Source organism: Puntigrus tetrazona, unplaced genomic scaffold (assembly GCF_018831695.1).
Source record: "Puntigrus tetrazona isolate hp1 unplaced genomic scaffold, ASM1883169v1 S000000223, whole genome shotgun sequence".
Lineage (NCBI taxonomy): Eukaryota > Metazoa > Chordata > Actinopteri > Cypriniformes > Cyprinidae > Puntigrus > Puntigrus tetrazona.
Genome location: NW_025047891.1, coordinates 767,501 through 785,002, shown reverse-complemented (window position 1 = coordinate 785,002; position 17,502 = coordinate 767,501). Strand labels below are relative to the sequence as shown.

General features: G+C 41.6%; 3 protein-coding genes across 4 annotated transcripts in view; 2 read left to right on the top strand and 1 right to left on the bottom strand.

Moving 5' to 3' along the window:
• Positions 1-53: 53 nt before the first annotated feature.
• gpr19 (G protein-coupled receptor 19) lies at positions 54-5,815 on the top strand. The gene is made up of 2 exons (XM_043230696.1): positions 54-394; positions 2,963-5,815. The coding sequence occupies exon 2, from the start codon at positions 2,988-2,990 to the stop codon at positions 4,248-4,250; it is 1,263 nt and encodes a 420-aa protein (XP_043086631.1). The 5' UTR covers positions 54-394; positions 2,963-2,987; the 3' UTR covers positions 4,251-5,815.
• Positions 5,816-6,948: 1,133 nt separating this feature from the next.
• Positions 6,949-9,627, bottom strand: crebl2 (cAMP responsive element binding protein-like 2). 2 transcript variants are annotated; one of them, XM_043230694.1, is made up of 3 exons: positions 9,494-9,627; positions 8,587-8,784; positions 6,949-8,509 (listed from the first exon to the last, which is right to left on the bottom strand). In XM_043230694.1, the coding sequence occupies exons 2-3, from the start codon at positions 8,782-8,784 to the stop codon at positions 8,357-8,359; spliced, it is 351 nt and encodes a 116-aa protein (XP_043086629.1). In that variant the 5' UTR covers positions 9,494-9,627; the 3' UTR covers positions 6,949-8,356. The 2 variants fall into 2 exon arrangements, with proteins under 2 accessions (XP_043086629.1, XP_043086628.1); XM_043230693.1 differs by having other exon boundaries at positions 9,422-9,612.
• An 802-nt stretch (positions 9,628-10,429) lies between these two features.
• dusp16 (dual specificity phosphatase 16) overlaps positions 10,430-17,502 on the top strand; it is a 16,793-nt gene continuing 9,720 nt past the window's right edge. The window contains exons 1-2 of the mRNA XM_043230691.1: positions 10,430-10,751; positions 16,773-17,285. Of these exons, the coding sequence (XP_043086626.1) occupies positions 17,061-17,285 (225 nt within the window). The 5' untranslated portion in view covers positions 10,430-10,751; positions 16,773-17,060. The remainder of the gene's footprint in view (positions 10,752-16,772; positions 17,286-17,502) is intronic.

Sequence of the window (17,502 nt, the reverse complement as noted above, 5' to 3'; positions counted from 1 at the left end):
TTCAAATCATCATTATAATTATTACTTATTATTTAAAAAATTAAGATTGCATTTCCGTAATCTGAGGGCGATCATATAATATGTAGAAATGTTTGATAGAGAGGACAGAGAAGTTTTATAACTCGCCTCATGAATAATTAATGAGCTCCATCAAACTGCCGCGTCACGGATCGACTCTGATTTGCATACACTGACTGGAGCGAGCGCGCGCGCGCCCGCGGATCTGCTCGCCTCGGGTAACGCGACTGGATGCCGTGAACGGTTTTTGAAGCTGATGTCAAGAAAATATAAAGAAGCACGCTGGTGATGATGAAGACGAGGAGAATCGTCGCGGATTCCTGATGGAGGCAATGAACGAAGAAGAAGCGCGCTGATGCGAGGAGCAGAAACTGAGGTGCGTTTCCATCTGATCTGAGGCGACTGACAGAAACACGACGAGTGAGTGAACGCGCGATGAAAACAACACGACCGACGCGTTTTATCGATGCTCGGCATCCTCGGGCCTTTGGGGGACCCGAGCATCTCACGGGAGACGCTGCTCGTTTCGTACGTTCGCGCGCTGTCCGTTATAAATCCGAGTTGATTCGAACGTCGTGCGTGAATATAAACGAGCGAGTCTCGAGCGAATGTTTTGAATCTCGAAGATGCTGCAGTGTGTTGAGAGGAGACGATGAGAGGTTGTCAGGGCTTCGTGAATTACAGCAGCCACCAGAGTAAACATCATCACACGCAGATACACACACACACACACATCCTAATGAATATCTCTGGAGGAACATCTTCAGTTCAGTCTCGGATGGCTTTAATTGAATTTCTGCTTCAGCTCGGTCTCAGCGGATGATTTAGATCCTCAACACAGCGACCATTCACCCAAACATTTTAATTCTGTCATTAATTACTCACCCTCATGTCGTTCCAAACCCATAAGGTCCATAAGACCTTAATTCATTTTTGGAGCACGAATTAAGCTATTTTTAATGAATAATCCAGAAACGTGGTGAGGACGTCATTAAAGTAGCACGGTAAACATCAGTGGTTCACCTGTAATGTTACTATATGCTGCAAGAATACTTTTTGTGCACAAAGGAAATTTTCGACTTTAAATCATTATTTCCCCCCTTTGTCCATAAAAAAGTATTCTGGAAATGTATTCAGCTCAGTTCAATTTATACATCTCTATTAAATGTTTTATGTTTATGTTAAAAACTAGTATTGTCAAACAATTAATCGCATCCTAAATAAATGTTTTGGATTACATAATATATGACCGTGTACTGAGTATATTTACTATGTGCATATAAATACAAACACATGCATTTATTTTTATTAAATATATACATGCATGTGTTCGTATTTCTATATACATTATAAATATACAATATCGATCATGCATTATTTAAACAAATGTTTAATTTTAGATGCGATTAACCGTTTGGCAGCACTATTAAAATATCCTTCATGTCGTCATGCACATCAAATCCTTCAGCACATCGTAAGTGCTGTATTGTCCTTGTTCAGACCTTCTTTGTGTGTGTGTGTGTGTGTGTGTGTGTGTGTGTCTGTAAAATGAACAAAAATAAATGGTTCTAGATGACAAGACCAGATATGACAGGTTTGATGAAATGAGAACAAGAGCTGTGGAAACATGTTTGGACGTGCTATGCAGTGAAAACGATTGATTTTCTGATCTGTAAACAACCTAAAAGCCCAGCGTTAGGGTTAAAAGCAAACATATTTAGAAAAATGATATAAATGTTAGTTGCCACACTACATCTCCAGTGATATGTCTTAAATTGAAACGATCCAAACATATAATGCAGTGCAGTCCACTGCTGAAGAAGTAGAGTCTCCTGAGAAGATGTGAAGATCATTGCTCCGCTGAGGAACGGGGAGAGTAAAGCTCCTCAAAAGATCCTGATGATCAGATCTGATGGAGAATCAAGTAAAGCCGAGCTGCTTCAGTCCAGTAAAAGTTATTCTTTACTAAAACAGCCTTTATTTGATTAAAAACCCCCAAAAAACATCTAAACTATTAATCAGGTGACTGAAGGCATGGAGTAGATTGCGTGAAACGGTTTAGAGGCCTTACTTTTGAAAAAGTCACATTATTCTCATTTCACATTTGCTTGTTTGTTAGCGTTGTCATAAATGGAAGTATATTTTGCGTCCAGCTCTAATCTGCTGAAAGTAACGATATAGCGTGAAAATATTGAAATATTCTAAACATTAAAGAGATGGTACACCCAAAAATGATGAATTGATGAATGGCAATTCTGTGTTTAATTACTCACCTTCATGTCGTTCCAAACCCATAACACCTCCTTTCATCTTCAGGACACAGATTAAGATATTTTTAAGATAAATTCGAGAGTTTTCTGATATATAAAGACTTCATTTGTAAAAACCATTTTTATTAAAAAAGAAAACACTTGTAATCTTTACAAATCCATCAGATGTCAATGTAGATGCCTGACAAGCGTTGTTGTGATCATAGACTGTATGGATGTGGTCACACAAAATACACCGAGCTTTTCCCTCACCGTTAACCTGCTGCTTTTGCAAGGATCCGTGAAAACGTTTATTTTATATTGTCCTAAACGTTTATGGTTCAGATTGTTTTATAAAAAGGCGATTTATCGGTATACAATATATAATGCTTCATCCCTCCCCAAAAGCATTTCTAAAAAGTATTTTAGCGCAATAACATTTTTGGCTTATTTTGAGTTTAGACCAGCCGTTCTCAGTTCCAGTCCTCTGCATATTTTGTATTATTTTAACCTTGTTGAGGTCAGAAAGCTCTTTGATTTTATCAAAAATATCTTAATTTGTGATCTGAAGACGAACGAAGGTCTTTGTAACGACACGAGGGTGAATGCTTTTCATTTTTGGGTGAACCGTTCCTTTACCATCGTGACTGTCCGATGAGACGCACTGATGCAGCTGTACCTGTCGTGTCTTTCAGCTTTGATCCGACACAGAGAGGGCAAATGGTGTACTTCCTCTCCGCGGAGGGCATAAAGCCCTCGTTCCACTCCGCTGTCCTCTTCAACCCCGCCATCAACTACTCCACCAGGAACGAGTCCTCCACGCTGACGCCCGTCGTCTGCCGCCTGGACGCCTCCTCGTCGGCCGCCTCGCCGCAGAGCAACGCCTCGCTGACGTCGTACGACCTGTCGCCGGCGGAGGTCACGCTCCTCGGCCTCGTGTTTGGGGTGTTCTGGGTCATATCGGTGCTGGGGAACTCGCTAGTGTGTCTGGTGATCCATCGGAGCCGCAGAACCCAGTCGACCACCAACTATTTCGTGGTGTCGATGGCATGTGCGGATCTGCTGCTGAGCCTAGCCTGTGCGCCGCTAGTTCTCCTGCAGGTGTCCGCCGGGCAGTGGCCTCTGACCGCCGCCGCGTGCAAAGCCGTACGATACTTGCAGCACCTGTGCCCCGGCGTCCAGGTCTACGTGCTCCTGTCCATCTGCGTGGATCGCTTCTACACCATCGTGTATCCGCTGAGCTTTAAAGTGTCGCGCGAGAAAGCCAAGCGAATGATTCTGGCGTCTTGGCTCTTTGACGCCGCGTTCGTGTCGCCGTGTTTGTTCTTCTACGGATCGTCGGCGACGCAGAACCACTGCGACTTCTTCCTGGTGGACAGCTGGGACGGTTTGGCGTTCGCCGTCGCGCATCTTCTGTTTGGTTTCTTGGTGCCGGCGCTGCTCATCGTGTCTTTCTACCAGCGGGTGGTGCGCTACATCTGGAGGATCGGCGCTGACGGGCGAACGGTGCGCAGGACCATGAACATCGTCCCCCGGACTAAAGTCAAAACCATTAAGATGTTCCTGATGCTCAACGCCGTGTTCCTCCTCACCTGGACGCCGTTTTACATCGCACAGCTCTGGCACCCGACGGAAACGACGGGCCCAAGCCGGCGGTCGGCGCTGTTTTTCGTTGCTGTGGCCTGGATCTCCTTCAGCTCCACGGCGTCTAAACCCACGCTGTACTCCGTGTACAATGCCAACTTCAGACGCGGCATGCGAGAGACCTTCTGCATGTCGTCCATGAAGTGCTATCGCAGCAACGCGTACACCATCACCGCCAGCTCGCGGATCGCCAAAAAGAACTACGTGGGCGTGGTCGATCTGCCCGTGCCGGCAAAGACGCTCATCAAAGACTCGGTTTATGACACTTTTGACCGGGAAGCAAAGGAGAAGAAGCTAGCGTGGCCTATTAGCTCCAACCCACCCAACACCTTCGTATAAAGTCTCAAACTAAAGTTGAAGAGGTAGCTTGCCCGAAAATGACAATGCTGTCGTCGTTTACTCACCCTCAGGCTTTTTCGAACCCGTATGAGTTCACACAATTTATTTTTCCATTCCATTCCATGTGCTACTTTTTTATTGTTGGAGTAAAGGCGTGCTAGACGGATGCGTATGACTGTTACACTGCTTTTTATGATGGCGTGTTAAAAGAATTAAGTTGTTTACATGCAGCTCATCAGTGTCAGTTCCAAAATGGGGGACCAATCAGACGAGTGCGGAGGCGGGGCAACTGTTGCATGGCAACTGTTTTATTAGACAGCAACGTGATGGAAGAGGCGTTCTGCACTGCGCTTAAAAAAAAAAAAAGAAAATTCTTAAAGGACTAGTTCACCCAGAAATTAAAATTACACAGTAAACTACTCACCCCCAAGCCATCCTAGTTGTATATGACTTTCTTCTTTTAGACAAAAAATTTGCGCTGGTAAGATAGCACCCATTATTTATATTTAAGCTCCGTAAATCAGATTAACTAACCTATACACTCTCAGTGTGTTATCACATGTCCTCTTAAGCAGATCGATGGGTTTTTGTAACAGAGATATTTTTAGTTTTAAAATTATGATGTAAATAAGCGAGTTCTGGCTTCTTGGCTGATTTAAGTAAGGTGCGTCATTCATCGGGTCATAGGTCAGCCAGTCATATTTACAACTAGTATGATTTTTCTTACAAAAACCCACTGATCCGCTTCAGAGGACATGTGATAACCCCTCGAGGACGTATAGGTTAGTTTAACTTTGCAGCACTCACGTATATGCTTCATAAAAATGCGTTATTAAGCTTGGAAGAGCCAGTCATATACACCTAGGATGGCTTGGGGGTGAGTAGTTTATGCTGTAATTTTCATTTTTGGGTGAACTAGTCCTTTAAAGTGCTGTGATTTTTAGACACAAAAGACACGGCCACTTTCAAAATATATTTAGAAAAATAATGGCCTCATTGACTTCCATCGTGTTTGTTGGTCACATGGGTACTGATTCTTTTCGTGTTCAGCAGAAACTTTTCTAATTAAAATGTGCATTGATAAGGTTAGGGTGAGTAAACGATGACAAAATGAAGATTTTGGGGTGACTGATTCCTTCAGCTCATTATGACACGTGGGTGAGTAAATAACGAATAAGCGTTAACTGCGGTTGCACCACGAGTACACCCTACAGGAACGACAAGACTAAACGAAATCTGTTGAAATGCAAACAACGCGGTGCTAACTAGTTCACTTACTCGCTGATGATACTGGAGGAAGATTACAAAACACCCTTATCGTCACTGCTGTGATCCGGTGGAAGGAAAGTGTTGATCGTCATGTGTTCTTCTGTTTGTGTTTCTGATCGGTCTGTGGTCCTACGGTGGCCTGGTGGCTCCAAACAGGGTTCATGTTAAGATGTGTTTGTGTTTTTGTGCCTGTAGTTACGGATACATTTTGTCTTATAGTTTTGTGTGTCATTTCATGATGCAAAACATACATGTCCCTGTGATTTTACAATTAAACATTCTGTATGGTTTAAATGTAAGCCGATGTCTGAACGTTCCTGTGACGGATTAATTATATAAAGCCCTACTTTAAAGAGGAGTTCACTCTGAACTAAAAATGTGCTCACCCCCCATCCGGGAGTTTGTTGGTTCATCGGATTTGGAGAAATGAAGCATTGCGTGGCTTGCTCAGGAATGGATGCTCTGCAGTGAATGGGTGCCGTCAGAATGAGAGCAAAATCATCACAATAATCCACGCCTCTCCAGTCCATCAGTTAACATCTGGAGAAGACCGAAGCTGAAACAAATCCAGTAATGAGACGTTTATAACTAACATCCATAATAACGGCTCTTCCGGTAAAAAAAATGTCCTGTTGTCACATATTTGTTGTTTTGATCTGTGCAGCTTTCTTTCCTGATTCAGACCAGAACGCTTTTTCACTAAAGAAGGCATTATTATGGATTATGGCCTCTTATTATATTTAAAAACGTCTTAGATATGGCAGCTTTTGGCCTCCGAAGACATGATGGACTTTTATCATCAGTTTAGACTCTCATTCTGACGGCACCCATTCACTGCAGAGCATGTTGTTGAGACACTGATGGAATGATACCTTTTTCCAAATCTGATGAAGGATCAAACTCATACATCTCTGATTTTAGTTTCGTGAGGGAACTGTTGTTTTAAAGCTGCACGTGCAAACTAATGGAAACATTTGTTATAATGAACCAATTAGAAGATTTCGGTCAATGTTTCCGGGTTTGATCTTCATATTAGGCCTGCTGCTCAGTGTGACATTTCCAGCACGCCGCTGGATGACGACCGTCTATTGTTATTCGACATGAAAGCGAAGGGCTTTAATGAAACACACATCATAATGAGATTTCATATTGAAAGCGAGGACAATGAAAGCACTTGTGCTGCTCTGGATTCTGAACCGAGACAAAAGAAAAACCTTCAGCTGCACAGAATGACAGCAGCAGCACATTTACCTGCATCATTACGGATCTGAGCTAGCAATGCATTCATCGCGCTCAGCTTTGTCATATGCATTTTGTCCATCTGAAAGCACAAACACAGCATTTTGGGGTAGAAACCCTAGTTTGTGCTATATCACAGGCTTGATCTGAGCTCTAATCAAACTCATCCGAGGCAAGAAAGACAAGAAGATTCGGATTCAACGTTTTTATGTTCATGATCACAAAGCAAAGCTACATCGTTTAATAAGACGTTCAGCATTAATAAGCATCATCTTGCAACAAATTTCAATCTACATTTTATACACGCCATATAAAAATATACATTTGAGCTCTAAATATTATTGATTATGCCAGCGAGAATCAGAGGCAAGAGTCACAAGGAAAAGGCAGAGGAAAGTGTTTCTCGTTCATTAAAACCTGAACTTCTCTCGAAACACTTCTACATCTCTGTGTTTGGGCTGATCAACACTGATGAAAGGGTTTCACATTCGTTCAGATCTGTGCCGAAATATTAGCTATTTTGTCGTTTTTGTTTTTGGCAAACCTTCCAGATAAAGCAGAAAGATTAAACTTTCAAATAAAGTACAAAAATTAGAGCTTCGAAGGAAAGTGCTTTAAGTTTCGGTTAGTGAAATAAATACGCGATCAACAACGGACGCAGACAAACTCTACTTGTACAAGAGAAAAGGGAAGTGCTATGCGTTGAAATCTTTAAAATCTCGTAAAGTGCAAAAGCTGAGCTAGAGATTTTGGCAAAAGTCTGTCTTTTAACATCTCTGCCTATAGGTTCAGTGGAATCAACCCATTCTACACACACTAGAGCAGGGCTGTCCAACTCGTCTCGACTCGCACCTGCCCAGTAAGAGCTTGATGAGCTGCTTCAGGGGTGTCTGATTGGGGTTTTGGAGCTAAACTCTCCAGCCCTGCTCTCGAGTGACGAATCGTCTCATTCTGTAACACGGGAGCTTGCTTCCACCATGGAATAACGAGAAAAAAAAAAAACAGGAAATTGTGACTTTGTATCTCACGGTTCTGCCAGATATAAACACAGCATTCTGGCTTCTTTGAGTTATCTTGCACTTGTATTTTTGGTTAGATTTTTTTTATCAACAATTTAGCAAGTATACAGAAGAACTAAGCTCAAAACTTGCCATTTCGAGTTAATATCTCGCAATTCTGCCTTTTTTTCTTAGATTTACTAGAAAAAAAAGTTCGAATTGTGACACACAAACTCAATATTGTGTGATAAAAAGGCACAATTACCTTTATTATTTTTTTTATCCAGTGGTAAACTGGACTCACGAAGGCTGCATCCTTCATCACAAATGATTTGGTACCAGAACGGTTCCAAAATAAATATATAAAGGAGGAGGAAATGTTTACGAGTCACACAGAACGCTCACAAATCAACACAAGAAATGAACGCGAATCACGTCAAATCAACAGGAATAAAGCTCTAATGTCTGAACGGTGGTATTATTGTGAATGCAAACAGAAAAGCTTATTTCAAACGTCCCATTACTACAAAACGACAGACAAACACTGTGAGTCAACACTGTCCGCATTCACGCATCCAAACGCACGCGCTCCGGACCCGTCTAAGACGTCTTGTTCTGGCCGGAGCCGTACTTGCCGTTCTTGGGGATCTTGTTGCTGGTGCTCTGCGGTGCTTTCTGCTCGTCTCCGGTGAGGAGGGCTTTGATTTCGGATGGGATCTTCCCCTGGTCCATGGCCAGACACCACTGCTTGTACTGCAGACACACAAACAGCATTCAGCACGGCTGAGCAGACACAGGCTAGCGTTAGATCGGATGGAGCGTGGGTTTACCATGTCCAGCTCCTCTCTCAGTGCACAGATGGCTCTCTCTTTACTGGACACCAGCTCCTCCAGATACTGGTAGCGTAGCTTCTTCCTGGCGCGACACTCTCTAGCGCTCTGCCGGCTTCTCTCCAGCTTGGCCTTCAGGTCGATCTTGGCAGGTTTGCGGCCGCGTTTGCCTGGTTTCTTCACTTTTCCAGCAACCATCTACAGATCAGAAGAGGCTTTACAGTGAAACACTCAAGTGGTGACCATTGCACACAAATAACAGGTAAAAGTGCTGTAAACACAAGACTAAATTACAGCTTGGCTTATACATTTGGTATTTGAATACAGCTGAACAATGACTAATTTCCTGTTTTTTATTTTACAATGTTAATACTCTTTTTTTTTATTGAGCTAAATTCAAACTAAACTGAAGGAAATTGATCTGAATAATGACACTGTAATCTGCTGCAGGGTTGAAATTGTGTCATAACTGATTTTTTGTACAACGTTTACACTTATTTTCCTGATGATCAATGTCAAGCTGCTTTGAAAGAGCCTCTGTTGTATATAAATAAGTGGAAGTTGACATAACAAACATTACAGACGTATTTTGTCGGCACGAGTGTGGAATCAGAATTGATTACCATGGTATTTCATATACACCACGATTCAATTAACAGTTAACGTTACTGCGAAATATTTTACAGAATACCATGGCTCGTGTACATTAACCATGCTATCACAAGTGTTTTTTTTTACTTGTCGGAAAACTGAAATCACATAAATTTAGCTGATCGTGAGCTGTAGCGCTGAAACGTTAAGTTAAGTCAAAGTGACATATGTTCATATGACGCACTTTATTGTCATCCATCGCGTGCTTTCCAATCGACGCGAGTCTGCAGTCGCGCGCTGATCCTCAATCATTCACCTTTAATCGATCAGAGAATCCGATTGAGATGATTTTTGATCAATCTTCCAGTGGAGCTGCCTGTGTTTTTAGCCGAATGCTAACAGCGCTTTTCCGGTTCTGACGCAATGACGCCCGTCGCGCTGCATGCTGGGACCTGTAGTTTCTTCCTGAAGTCCAAAATGAACTAGATAGTCAGTTTATTCATATACACAACACCAATATATTAACTCACTGGAAGCAACATTAAATGTGTGTAATATAACAAGAACTACTGACACTGTTTTATGTTTTAGCATGTGCTTTGTTGTCATAATCTTTTTGATTCCTTTTAGATTACTAAGTATGATAATCATGCACCATACTGATATAAAAATACAAAGAGAAAGGAAATATGTTTCGTTCATTGCAATTAACAACATGAAGTGCATCAGAGATTAGATTGTCAAAGGTTTTTTCATATTTATTTTAAATATTCCCAAATGCGTTTACCGTATCGTAAAATATCTCGATTCTCGAATATGTATAAATAAATGCATTTATAGATCATGTTAGCTGATTTATAATGGGCAAAATAGGCTTAACGTTGTTGTAATCTATTAGCTAAGCATGAAATTGGTCTTTTTGCCTACCAGAAATTGGTGTGAAAAAAGTTCTGTTTAAAAACACACCGAAAAATAATTCTCTATGATTCATAAACCCTCTGAATTAGGGGACACCGTGTCCTCATAAATCACTGTCATGTTGTAATTCCCATGTCATTATACTAATTTGTCCTCATAAACCACACACACACACACACACACACGGGGGACCATCAAGGGACATTGGCCCCAAAGCGTACATCAGGAATCACCTAAACGTGTCGGTTAGTGGTTTTTAGTTAACCTGGTAATAAAGCGTGTGTGAGTGAGCTCCTCAGAGTCTGGTTGTGTAATGAGAGCCGGGTCGCGCCTGAAGCTCCGCCCCAGAAACTAATGTACCCTGTCTTACAGTCGTTCACAGCCTCAGAGTCGTCGCGGAGAGCGGCTTTCCGTCCTCTTTAGCGCGTGTCACCGGAGCCGCGGCTTTATTCGCCGTTTTTTTCAGCGCCGTTCGTTGAGCGTTTGAGGCCGGCGTGAGTTTCAATGACGCCATGATGTTATTTTTACCCGATGAGCTCACGAGCGCCGAACTCGACTCAAACCTGACCAGCGGCAGCGCTAACTAGCCTAACTACCCACACGCTCACCTCTATCTGTGGATTTACTGTAAAATGAGACGGACTGAAACTTTCATGGTGAGTCTCGGACACGAGTTAATGAGAAAAAGTTCACGGAGGGCCTCGTGTGTGTGTGTGTGTGTGTGTGTGAGAGAGAGAGAGAGAGAGAGAGTGTGTGTGTGTGTGTGTGTGTGTGTGTGTGTGTGTGTGTGTGTGTGTGTGTGTGGACACGATGTTCTTCTTAGTTTCGTTTACTTTGTAAACCTGTTTAAAATGAGTTTAAAGTTGTGTAAAGTTTATCTGAGTTCATGTAACTTACTTTGCTGAGACTGACATCTACAAAAACACTGAAAACACACTCGTGCTTTGTTGACATTTACTCAAATGTTACTCAGAATACTGTGTTTATGCTGTGATGGTATCGTATTGACTATGATGCTAAATTATTTAATTTGTGTACCGTTTACACTATACTATAGTGTATATTTACTATACTATCACTGTAGTGTTTTGTTGTGTAACAGTACCATAATATAGCTGTCAGTCACTTTGTATGAAATGCATGCTAAACGAATACATGTAAACCTGTCTGTTTCGGGGGTTGTTATATAGTTAACTGAAATCAAAACCATAACAGACCTATTTTGCGGCTTTAAATGAAAGAAAAAGGTACAATGTCGTATAAAAAGGGTAAACCCGTTTATTTCAGCATTGCTCATTTCCCTACGATAACTGAAATTAAAAGCGAAATAAAAAAGACGAGGAGCTGATAGAATGTAAAACTTTAACCTGAATGCAGTGCAAGTCGGATAAAAGTGTCTGGTACATGCATAAATGTAAAAATAAGTAAAGCTCAATAAAAACAACAAAAGTAAAAATGGCAAAAACACAGGAAAATTTAATATTAACCGAAATAATAGAATCTTATTGATACTGAAAATCAATATCACAAACATATCTTTCTGAAAAACAAACAAAACACAGTAATACCACGGTGATATTATTGTCTGTCTGTAGTGCGTGAAGGTCACATGAGCACAAATATCTCAGGATATTTAAGAAAGGGAAGTTCAGCGTGTTTATTCGCCAGCGGCGTCATAAAAATCACCTGTGGAGGAACAGAAAGCGCTTATGGTGTTGTGTGACTGTTTCTATGTTACAAAAACAAACATGGCGTGTGTTTTTAAAGGTCTCTACCTGCATTAAAACATCATTTCTTTACAAATACGAAAGCCTTCACCCATTGATTTGAAGACAGCAAGTTCCCAGCAGACTACAAAGCAAGAAGAGCAGGATGTCTGATGTTTAAGTGAATCTGAAGGTTTGGAGTGACTTGTCAGATGCCCGTATGAAGGGTCTGTCGGCGTGAGGTTGTCCTGAGAGCGTCTGAGGAGGAAGTCGGTCTGCTAATCGCGGCCTGGCATCGCTCCAGGGGTGTGACGGCACCGAAGGAGAACTTCCTAAAATTAACCTCTCACACTCTGCGTCCACGTTTAAAGAGGACGTGGTGATGCGCGGGTCCTTCACGGCGGACGGGGCTCGTTATCGTCTCCTCGTTAAAACACTGGCGGGCAGGAGGAGGCCTGTCATTAGGATCTGCCTCGGCTTCCCGCCGGTTTGTTGTGGTCGCGAATCTGGCCATGAGGAGCGCGTATCTGTGACGTTCTGGAGGAGTCGAGAATTTCCCCTCGTAAAAGCTGAACGCGCTCACGTCACCACAAATTCATTTCATTTCAGCAAATGTCTAACCTGAAGAAGAAGCCTTGAGAAAGCCATCCTACCGATCTGCCGTTTGAGCTTCTTCTTCTGAGACTAAATTTGGACTGTGGCTCATCTCCTCTCAGGGTTTTGAAGCTACGACCATCAAACTTGGGTCAGACCTTTAGGCTGGTCTAACTCGGGTTGTTATATTTTTTCGAACCGATCGGACGTACGATTTTTGTTAACCGGACAATCAAGTCCCATTGACTTTCATTTGAGGGAGTTAAAATTTTTGTACAGTAAAGGCCCTCGCATGATAACTATGATAAGGATAACTGCTAAGTGCATGAGCCTCTGCCGTGAAAACAGGATGGATTCTGATTGGCTGCCATTGTTTGAGTCGTTCATCAACTGGAAAAAAAAATGCCCTGAAGTGATTCCAATGATATAATTTCTCTGTGTCTCTATCGTTATAGTTGTGGCGTGAAGTCTGCTATTCTTTAACGTTGAGGATGATTTTTAGAGCTATATCTTCTTTATAGTCGTCGTGCTTGGTGTGAACGGGGCTTAAGATGTCACTAGCAAAGATTAACATTTACTGAATTACTATAAAGTATGCTACCTGTACATTACTCTTTAGTTGAGTATTATTATTATTATTGTTATAATTGTTTTTTTGTTTTTTTTAAACATCTGGCTTTAACTTGACTACATTCGAAAGACAAATATCGTACTTTGCACTTCGCTACATTTCTATAAAGGTCCTTAAAGTAGAAAGTCGTTGCTATGTAGCAGCTTTTTTTTTTTTTTTAGACATAAGTTACAAGTTACCTCTCTTTTAGAGATACGTGAAGTGATTTCCCAGAATTCTTTGAACGCCGACCAGTTGCGAATGTGATATTTATTTACAACAACTCAGTAAAAAGAAGTTATTATTGTGGTATATTTTTAGACTCAATATTGTCTGATTTTGCTAAATTTGTCCCGAATCGTTCCTAATGTACACAATGACTGTCACGTTGTTAATCTTTTCGTTTGAAAAATTGAAAATTGTCCACCGTTTGGTGATTTAATTAAACCGTGATCCTAGACGAAGCGTAGCACTTTTCTGGTGTGTTACTGACTGCCGTATTTTGTTATTTTGGTTAGATAATCGTCATGATTAATATAAAAATGTATACTTTAATTTACTAAGTATGGCTCAGTTCTGATTTGTTTCAGTATCGGCCAGCAAGGCGGTAATCTGTAAATCCACTATGTTCTTTGTGAACACTGTGAGGGGTGTTAGCAATATGGTAATCCTGATAGAAACATATTAGCGATAAGCTAACAACATGGTAAACATGCTAGAAACATGGCGGAAATATGCTAATCAAGCTAACAACACAAATAGTCATGTTAAGAAAATGTGAACTCTTGCAAAACATGCTAGTTATGCTAGTAAGATGTTAACAACATGCTAAGTAACATGCTAGTAACGTGCTTACAGCATGCTAAACCATTCTAGCTAGCAATGTGCTAGCAACATCTACCTAATTTAATACCTAAGGTATGTGGTGGCAATCAGTTTATTTTAGCTACGTTTACTAACTTTCAACAGTTGTTTGCAACTTAAAAAAGGATTTTTTTTTGTGTGTATTGATATATTGATCGCACAATATAAAGTATCTTAAATAATCTTCCATTTTATTTCAGAACAGCTGTTTTTAACATCATTTTAGTGGTTTCAGGATGATTTTGGACTGATGTTCACCTCAGAGACGGGAAAAGCTCAGCTTCCACGTTTCGTTTGCAACGCCTTTAAAGCGTCTGTGGTTTGATTTCAGCCTCGTTTGATCTATTTGACAGGTCAAAGTCCTTCATGACTGTTATCTCTGCCAGGCAGCTTGAGCTATTAACCTTTGGTCAGAAAAACACACAGCAAACACACAGTTTTAATTCAGCTCAGCCTTTCGCAAACAAGCACAGAGAAAAGCGAAACCGCGATGCAACTTGAAGAAACCGCGATGCCAAGGCGATTCCAAAGCCGAGGAAGATGCTAAACGCTCATTAGTGTCAGATGAATCCTGAACGCTCCTAAAACGGATCCAGAAATAAATGCTGTGAGAAACCACTCCATGACGTCTGTAATCAGATCCGTGTTTTATACGAGGAAATGCTCATCGCTCCAGTTTCATGTTATTAGAGTGAAACACAAGATGCAGAAACTCTGGTTTTGTTCAATATTTGATGGGGGATGGAAACCGTTTTCCTCCCGGAGGCCCGGACAGACCCTGCTGGTGATGACGTCACAGGATCTCATGTTGCCGCCTCCGCATAAGCGTGTGAAGCTGCTCTTCTCATGTCAGCATGACTTCGGCCCCGCTCACATCTGGACTTCGCTTTCACTCTTTCGGCTAATGCTTGTGTGACAGCTTAAAAAGTGCTCCTTACATCATAATTCACACTCTGGATCCATGCAGCCTCTAGAAAGTCTAGCCGATAGGTCCTCAATGCTGGTAGAGCAACAGTTCGTGATCCGGTTGATAGATGAAGTCGGACTCAAACAATTTGATTTGATTCAGACGTGCTGCGTAAAGCACTAAAGACGATGGCCGTAGCTGTACGGTTTAATAATCGCTCTAACTTTAAAGCAACACTCCACTTTTTTTCGGAAATGGTCTCATTCTCCAAATCCCCGAGAGTTAATAAGTTGAGTTTTGACGCTTTGAAGTCTGAAGAAGTTTAGCAAAGAGTTTCAATATCTTTAAGAGAAAAACCGTCCACGCCATAGCTACAGTGATACTGACAAGAAGGAACGATATCGTTGAAATGGCTTACAGAGCGATTTTTCTCTTCTTCTGCTTTCTTCAGACTCCATTCACCTTCAAAGAGATTGCTAGCGTCTGCCAGAGTGGATGTGAAAACCGTTATAAAGATTAAAAAACAGGTCTCATGCTAAAATAATAGCTAATAATAACAATTACTTTTTATTTAACACAACGCTTTCCATTCCTCGTGCGTTACGTTTGGTCACCTGGGCTAGGCTTGTTAGATTAGTTTTTAATGGCAAAATCCCCCGAATGTTTGCAACTTTAAAGGCCCTTTCAAACCAAAAGTGAAAATAATAAGCTTCGTGCTGAAGGAGGCGCCTCTGAATGTACTCCCAAGTTCCTTCGCCATGAGTTTGTGAATAAGGGGGAAAACAAAATGACTAGCTTAACATTTACTTGTGAGATTGAAAGTAATGCTGTGCTTCACTAGATTACTTAACTTATGTTGCTTGTAATGCATTACCAGAACGGATAGCCGTAGCAATAATGGCACGGGGGAAAGATATTATTATATTTTTTCCAGCTCCTAAATGACGAGACCAATCAGAATCGGTCACGATCATGACGTAATCGGTGCTTGATGTCATTTCGGGCCACTGTTTCAGATGCTGTGTTGTCTGCTGCTTTTGTTGTTGTTGGGAATTTCTTGTCATGCAGGACTGACCGGCAGGTTTTTGTGGCACGCTGGGGGATTTCTCTGGTTTCTGTGCAGCTCTGTACACTTTAAGGACACAATGTTTTTAAATAGACACATTCTGTGTGAATAGGTGCGTGCCGTAAACCCTCACTTAATTAATACGCATGTCATTTTAGTTGAGACCTAAGCATTAGAGAGTTTGCATGTGTTAGAGTTATGTAATCGGATTACTTTTTAAAGTAACTAGTAACTTTTGCATTTAGAACTTTAGTTTCTTTATTAAGAAACAAATAAACAAGCCCAGCCAGTGTGACAAAAAGTAACGCAAAGCTAACATTATCTTTATAAAAAGTAATGCTTAGTTTAGTTTATTTTTTTCTTATTGTAATGCATTACTTTTAAAAGTGCGGTAAGTAACTAGTTACATGTAAATAAATTCCGTAATTTAATTAAATAAATCTAATCACTTACAGCTACAGAGAAAAAAATGTAGAATTAAATTACAATTACTAAATGTTAATGAATATAAAGGATAACACACACACACATAAATTGCAGTGCCTGCCCAAAAATTAGTTTCAACATCAAATTCGATTTTAAAAACGCTAGCTACTAAACTATTTCTCATCATGGTTATAAATCTGTGTTTAACTTATTATTATTTCAAAGCGCGTCTGGTTTTGCGCTGGCTGCGCTTAAAAATGACATCGTTACAATCTTGATTCAAGCGATGAAGCATTGTGAAAGTGACAGCATTACTGCGAGGTTTTTTTGCATCTTTAAAAGTGTGAAAATGATTAGCAATCGAAAACATCAGAAAAGGAATCAAATTGCATTACTTCAATGCTTAGTACAACTTCTTCCATTTTGGATAGGGTAGCTTGTAATCTGTAGCCTGTAACCTTCCCGGCACTGCGGCGCTCACGGGTCGTGTGTGTGTCTCTGCAGGAGATCTTCATGATGGTGAGGAGATGCATGATACCATGCCGCTGTCCCTCGTCTGTGGAGGCCCTGTGATGCTGTGAAAGAAACTCCCATCAGCCACTGCGCTCACACACACACACACACACACACACACTTTTCCTCTGGAGTTTCCTCTGGCTTTTTCTCACACGTTTTTAGGCCGCCACCAGAGTGACATCATCCGCCGCTACAATGGGGCCGTTGATCTCCTGAGGGCCCGCCGGCAGACACACAGAGAGCGTTAGCGCAGAGACGGACCGAGGGATTGTGGGTATGTGCGAGCGAGCGGCGCGGCCCATCGGGGCCGAGGGCCTGGTGGCTCTCCTGGAGGGCGGCCTGGACCGCGTGCTGCTGATCGACAGCCGGCCCTTCGTGGAGTACAACGCCTGTCACATCCTGGAGGCCGTCAACGTCAACTGCTCCAAACTGATGAAGAGGAGATTACAGCAGGACAAGGTCCAGATCAGCGAGCTCCTGCAGCACTCGGCCAAAAGAAAGGTGCGTGAATCTAGTGATGCAGGTGGGTCGTGGAAATCTAGATTTTTCATTTGGAAAAAAGCCAGAAGTTCGGCCGTTTCGGGCTGATTCTGGGCTGGAAATGCAGTATCCATTTCAACCTTTAAAGAACATTAAAGTGCACCACACATGAGGTAATGTTTAACAAATCCCTTGTTTGCAGAAATGATGTCTGAACTACAATTACATGAGTGCTGTC

Coding starts and splice junctions, on each gene's coding strand:
- gpr19 (XM_043230696.1), top strand. CDS start 2,988: ATGGTGTACTTCCTCTCCGCGGAGGGCATAAAGCCCTCGTTCCACTCC.
- crebl2 (XM_043230693.1), bottom strand. Junction 8,510..8,586: donor TGAGAGAGGAGCTGGACATG/GTAAACCCACGC, acceptor GTGTGTCTGCAG/TACAAGCAGTGGTGTCTGGC.